This window comes from Nomascus leucogenys, chromosome 12 (assembly GCF_006542625.1).
Source record: "Nomascus leucogenys isolate Asia chromosome 12, Asia_NLE_v1, whole genome shotgun sequence".
Lineage (NCBI taxonomy): Eukaryota > Metazoa > Chordata > Mammalia > Primates > Hylobatidae > Nomascus > Nomascus leucogenys.
Genome location: NC_044392.1, coordinates 14,641,549 through 14,648,151, shown reverse-complemented (window position 1 = coordinate 14,648,151; position 6,603 = coordinate 14,641,549). Strand labels below are relative to the sequence as shown.

The 6,603-nt window shown below is 45.3% G+C and overlaps 1 protein-coding gene across 1 annotated transcript in view; it reads left to right on the top strand.

Moving 5' to 3' along the window:
• Window positions 1-252: 252 nt before the first annotated feature.
• Window positions 253-6,603, top strand: part of IPP (intracisternal A particle-promoted polypeptide) — a 58,653-nt gene continuing 52,302 nt past the window's right edge. The window contains exons 1-2 of the mRNA XM_030823810.1: window positions 253-400; window positions 4,535-4,876. Coding sequence (XP_030679670.1) covers window positions 4,585-4,876 — 292 coding nt within the window. The 5' untranslated portion in view covers window positions 253-400; window positions 4,535-4,584. The remainder of the gene's footprint in view (window positions 401-4,534; window positions 4,877-6,603) is intronic.

Genomic DNA, 6,603 nt, shown 5'->3' with positions numbered 1-6,603 from the left:
GCGGCCTTCTTGGGACACCCCAAGAATCAGAGTGCAAGCGGAATGGAAAGGGCGAGCCAGCCGGCCCCAGCAGGCAAGAGCAGAGGCTTGCAGCTAGGCTGTTGGTCCGTGGGGAAGCAAGCCCAAGCCCTGGGCCGCAGCAGTGGGCACTGAGAGGCGCCAGCGGCCCAGTCTCCAGCAAGCGGAAGAACCTTGCGCACGCGCAGTGAAAACCCAGGGCCCGCGAAGCGTCAGAAGCCCCTTCACCCGGCCCGGCTTCGCCTCCAGTCCTCGGGGGTACTGTACGGCCCAGTCACTCCCGCCTCGACACCCCCGCCAGGTTTCCCTCGCCCTTTCCGGCCGGGGCTGGTCGCGACTGCGCGCGCAGGGCCTCAGCGGGCGCCGGAGGGAAGGGGAAGCGGTGGGTAAGGAGGGCCTGCGTTCGGGCGCGTCTGTGTCGGGGTTGGGAACTTCCTCTTCTACTCTCTCCAGCTTTCCGGAACCCTGAGGACTGGAGTGAGAGAAGCCTCTAGAACTGTGTATTTCCTTGCTTTTCCTCCTGCCGCCGCAGGCCTTCCTCCGACAGTCTAAGTGTCGCCCTCCCCAGACCTTCCCGTCCGGACGGCTCCTGCTTCCCCCGCCCCAACTGGGGTATCCTGAGGCTGTGTCCCCAGTCCTTCTGTTGTCGCCTTGTTTGTCTGAGATCCCTTCCCTTACCTTTAGGTAGCGCAGGAACGATTATTAGCTTTTAGTGTAGCAGCAGTTTAGGGCTAGCACTCTAGGTCGGGCCCCTAACTCAAGCACAAAGAACCACGGGTGTTTTGACACTTGTTCCGGGGGTTCTTTCTGACACCCCTTTGCTGAAGCAGTTTCCACATGTTCTCAGCAGTGAATTCAAAGCCAGCAAACATAGATCCGCTTTAGTTCTCTGGGCATTTCCACCGTTTCCTAATAATCTGCTTTTTTTTTTTTTTCTTTTTGAGACAGTCTCGCCCCGTCGCCTAGGCTGGAATACAGTGGTGCTATCACAACTTACTGCAGCCTGGACTTCTCAGGCTCTAGCGATCCTCCCACCTCAGCCTCCCAAGTAGCCAGAAGTACAGGCTTGCCCCATCACAGCCAGCTAATGTTTAAAAAAATTTTTTTGGGGGGGGCTCGCTATGTTGCCCAGGTTGGTCTTGAACTCTAGGACTCAAGCGATCCTCCCGCCAGGGCATCCCAAAGTGCTGGGATTACACGTGTGAGCCACCTTGCCCAGTCAACAATCTGCTTTTCAAGTTTGGGGCACATGAGGCATGCAACGTCACAGAATTGTGCTCTTTTCTTTTGGAAATATGGTCGCTCCACATGCCACCTTTTGGGATGATGTTCCTACTCCACTGACAGTGGGATGGTATCAGCAGTTACTGAGAAGCATGGTAACAGACTATTATTTCTGTTGTCTGCCACGCTAATGGATATTCAGTCAACTCTTTCTTGTAGCAGGAGGCAGCATTTTAGCTCAGTGGCTGTGCTTGATGCCTTGAAGTAGGGGACAGATGAGGTACCTTGTAATTAAACCACTAGGGTTCAAAATGTGCTGACAGAAATGTAAAACAGAAAAGGCCTGACAGTCACGTCATGTTGATAATGTTTTCAGGTCACATTTCTGTGTAGGGCCAAATACATGCTTTCTCCGCCCCCACCCCCTTTTTTTCCTTTTTTCTGAGACAGAGTCTCTCTGTTGCCCAGGCTGGAATGCAGTGGCTCCATCTCCACTCACTGCAACCTCTGCCTCCCAAGTTCAAGCGATTCTCCTGCCTCAGCCTCCCGAGTCACTGGGATTACAGGTGCCCACCACCATGCCTGGGTAATTTTTTGTATTTTTTAGTAGAGATGGGGTCACCATGTTGGCCAGGCTGGTCCTGAACGCCTGACCTCTGGTGATCCACCCGCCTCAGCCTTCCCAAGTGCTGGGATTAAAGGCGTGAGCCACCGCACCTGCTTTTTTTGTTTGTTTGTTTTGTTTTGTTTTGTTTTGTTTTTGAGACAGGGTCTTGCTCCATCATCCAGGCTGGAGTGCAGTGGCACCATCTCAGCTCACTGCAGCCTCGACTTCCCTGGCTCAGGTGGTCCTCCCACCTCAGCCTCCCCTGAGTAGCTGGGACTACAGGCCTGTGCTATCATGCCTGGCTAATTTTTTTGTATTTTTACTAAGAGACAGGGTTTAGCCCTGTTGCCCAGACTGGTCTCAAACTCCTGGACTCAAGCGATCTGCCTGCCTCAGCCTCCTAAAGATCTGGGCTTACAGGTATGAGCCACTATGCCCAGCCCCTTTCACCCTCTTTAAAACATTTATTTTTCACTTCAATTTGGGTGACAGAGTGAGACCCTGTCCCCCAAAATAGATATTTTTTAAATTGGCACATAATGATTGTTTTATATTTACATTTATGGGGTACAGTGTGATATTTTGATACATGTATATAATGTATAATTATCAAATCAGGGTAATTAGCATATTCATCACCTCAAACACTGCTTGCTTTTATATGCTAGTTATATGTAATATGTTGATATTCTGTAGATGGTGATATGAAATTCGAACCTCTCAAATTTCTCAATAAGTTAATTCCTAGAAAGTGATGATAATCAGCCTTGTTATTTTGACTTTGATAAGTTTAAATGCTATAAACGTAACCATTTTTTTCTAACAGCCCATGCTGTAAGTCTTATTACCCATTGTCATTGATACCTAAATTACAAAACCTTAGTCATCTTAAATTTCCCTGTGCTATTCCATATGTCTTATATTACAGGATCTCATGGTTTTTTTTTTTTTTTTGAGACAGAGTCTTGCTCTGTCGCCCAGGCTGGAGAATGGAGGGCAGTGGTGTGATCTCAGCTCACTGCAACCTCCATCTCCTGGGCTCAGGTGATTCTTGTGCCTCAGCCTCCCAAGTAGCTGTGATTATAGCCCTGATCCACCACGCCTGGCTAATTTTTGTATTTTTAGAAGAGACGGGGTTTTGTCATGTTGGTCAGGTTGGTCTCGAACTCCTGGATTCAAGTGATCCCCACGCCTCAGCATCCCAGTGTGCTGGGATTACAGGCATGAGCCACTGTGCCCAGCAGTTTCTTTATTTAAAAAGTAATTTAGGACGTGTCTGGTGGCCTAATAATTCCTATGCAGTGTGATATGGTGGAACAGTCCTGGATTTAGAGTAAGAAGGCCTGGATTCAGATACTGAGACCGTCATACTAACATTGTATCCTTGGGGAAACTTTGAGCTTCAGTTTCCTTTTCTCTCATTTTAGATAAGATTATCTTTTCTTCTCACCTCTTAATTATTGTGAGAGTTACCGTTGACATAATATGTGGAGAAGCTAAAAGTTAAAAAAAAAAAACAAACCCAACCTAAGCTATTGTTATTTCTCCTTGTTCTCATTTATTTCACAAACGTTGGAAACCTAACATATGTTATATACTGGTGCTATAGCTATGAAAGATAGTACTTGCCCTTAAAGGGCTGTCTTTCAATGAGCTTTCACAGTGTGAGTGTGAATGAGTGAGTGAGTGAGTGAGTGTGTGTGTGTGTGTGTGTGCGCACGCGCATGCGTGCATTAGGGGTGGGGTGGTAGGGTATTTGATAAGGTAGACCTGTGCTATAGAATGTAAAACCAATAAGCTTAGGGTGAGCAACAAACTCAGATGAGTTTGGGACCATATTTCCACAATTCCAGAGGAGGAACGGGGAAAGGTTCCTGGAGGAAGTTATATTTGAACAGTCTTAAATTATAACAAGAATCCCGAAGGGCTTTGTGTGCTACGGGAAGTGAACACACTGAATGATTTTAAGCAGTTAGACTGATCACAACTGCTTTTTGAAAGTTCCTGTTGTCTGTGATGTGTGCTCTGTGATGGGTGCTTTGTTAACTTTCTGTCTTTGTGCTTTATTTATTTTTTATTTATTTTTTTAATTTTTTTTTTTTAGACAGAGTCTCGCTGTCGCCCAGGCTGGAGTGCAGTGGCGCGATCTCGGCTCACTGCAGGTCCGCCCCGGGGTTCACGCCATTCTCTGTCAGCTCCGGTGCTGGATACACCGTCGCCCGGCTAGTTTTTTGTATTTTTAGTAGAGACGGGGTTTCACTGTGTTAGCCAGGATGGTCTCGATCTCCTGACCTCGTGATCCGCCCGCCTCGGCCTCTCAAAGTGCTGGGATTACAGGCGTGAGCCACCGCGCCCGGCCGCTTTGTGCGTTTTTATTGTTTTTTTTTACTCCATCAAGAAGTGTCCTCTCCTCACACCTTAATATTAACTGTTTATCTTTTCAGTTTCTAGTGCAGGTCCCATTTCTTGTGTGAAGCATTCTTCAATTATTTTAGCTTCCCTACTTATTTCATTCTCTGAAACCATATTAGAAATATTAATAGTACCACACTTTAGTCCTTATTTGTTTTATGTTTGTTTTATGTCCTTAAGTAGATTTTAAGTGTAGAGAATGTTTCTTATGTGTGAATAGAAAGCATGTAAAAAAATTTTTGTTGCTTGATCTCTTTGTATTTTGTTTTTCAGGGTAGTAACAGATTATGGGCCACAGTCCTTTTAATTAATCTACTGTCATCATGGCTAATGAGGGCTGTCCCAAGGCTGCTGATAGTCCTTTTTCATCAGATAAACATGCCCAACTCATCTTGGCCCAAATCAATAAGATGAGAAATGGACAGCATTTCTGTGATGTGCAGCTGCAAGTTGGACAGGAAAGTTTTAAAGCTCATCGGCTGGTTTTGGCTGCCAGCAGTCCTTACTTTGCAGCTTTGTTCACTGGAGGAATGAAAGAGTCCTCAAAAGATGTTGTACCGATTCTAGGAATTGAAGCAGGAATCTTTCAGATACTTCTAGATTTCATTTACACAGGTATGTTACATGAGCCTGTTGCTTTGACTGAAGAATGATTCAATCACTCATGCGCTAATGTGGAAATATAAATTGATCTAACTTATCTAGAAGGTAATTTAGCAACATGTTATTATGTGACTGAAAATTTCATATCTTTTGACCCAGTGCTCCTTTTCTAGGAATCTGAAGGAATTAATTAGTGATGCAGGCACATATTTACAAACCAGGATTTTATTGTAACATTATTACTATTATTTGATTTTTTTTTTTTTTTTTTTTTTGAGACGGGGTCTCTCTCTGTCACCCAGGCTGGAGTGCAGTGGGGCGATCTTGGCTCACTGCAACCTCTGCCTCCCAGGTTCAAGCGATTCTCCTGCCTCAGCCTCCCAAGTAGCTGGGACACAGGCGCATGCCACCACACCTGGCTAATTTTTTTTTTTTTTAATTTTTAGTAGAGACGGGATTTCACCGTGTTAGCCAGGATTGTCTGGATCTCCTGACCTTGTGATCCACCCGCCTTGGCCTCCCAAAGTGCTGGGATTACAGGCGCCAGCCACCGCGCCTGGCCTGTGACTTTATTTATAGTAGTATATAATTTAATAAAATCTTGTCTCAGTAGGTTTTATGGCTAAATAAATTATGATACATGTATAGATCTCACAAATGAGATCTAACAAATCTTAAAATATATGTATACTATTATGGAAGAATGTTTACAATATATAAAATTTAAAAAAATCAGGATATAAATAAACCCCTATTTTGTTTGAAATAAAACCCAAAAAACTTATATATATTTACACATGAGAAAGCAACCAGAATGTTTGACAGCATTTATCTTTAGGTAATTTTTTTCCACAAAGTGTTTATAATCAGCATATGTTATTTTACTCAAAACTATTTCTTAAATGTTTTTGAAGAGTTTTAATAACATTAGAGAATGTACACGGGGCACAGTGGTTCATGCCTGTAATCCCAGCACTTCGGGAGGCCAAGGTGAGAGGATTGCTTGAGGCCAGGAGTTCAAGACTAGGCAGGACAACATAGCAAGACCCCATTTCTAAAAAAAAAAAATTTCGTTTGAGACAGGGTCTCTCTCTGTTGTCTAGGCTGGAGTGCAGTGGTGCACTCATACTTCAATGCAGCCTTAATCTCCTGGGCTCAAGCAGTGCTACCATCTCACCATCCTACATAGCTGTGACTACAGGTACGTGCCACCATGCCTGACTAATGTAAAACAAATTTTTTGTAGAGACAGGGTCTCACTACGTTGCCCAGGCTAAAAAAATTTTTTGTTTTTTTTTTTTTGAGACAGAGTCTTGCTCTGTCACTAGGCTGGAGTGTAGTGGCGTGATCTCGGCTCACTGCAACCTCCGCCTCCCAGGTTCAAGCGATTCTCCTGCCTCAGCCTCCCGAGTAGCTGGGACTACAGGCGTGTGCCACCACGCCCAGCTAATTTTTGTATTTTTAGTACAGACGGGGTTTCACCATGTTGGCCAGGATGGTCTCGATCTCTTGACTTCGTGATCCACTTGCCTTGGCCTCCCAAAGTACTGGGATTACAGGCGTGAGCCACTACGGCTAGCCCAAAAAAATTTTTTTTAATTAGCTGGGTGTGTGGCTTGTGTCTTTAGTCCCAGCTAACGGGAGGCTGATGTGGGAGGATCCAGGAGTTTGAGGCTGCAGTGAGCCATGATCAAGCTGCTACACCCTGGACTGGGAGACAGAGTGAGACCCCATCTCTA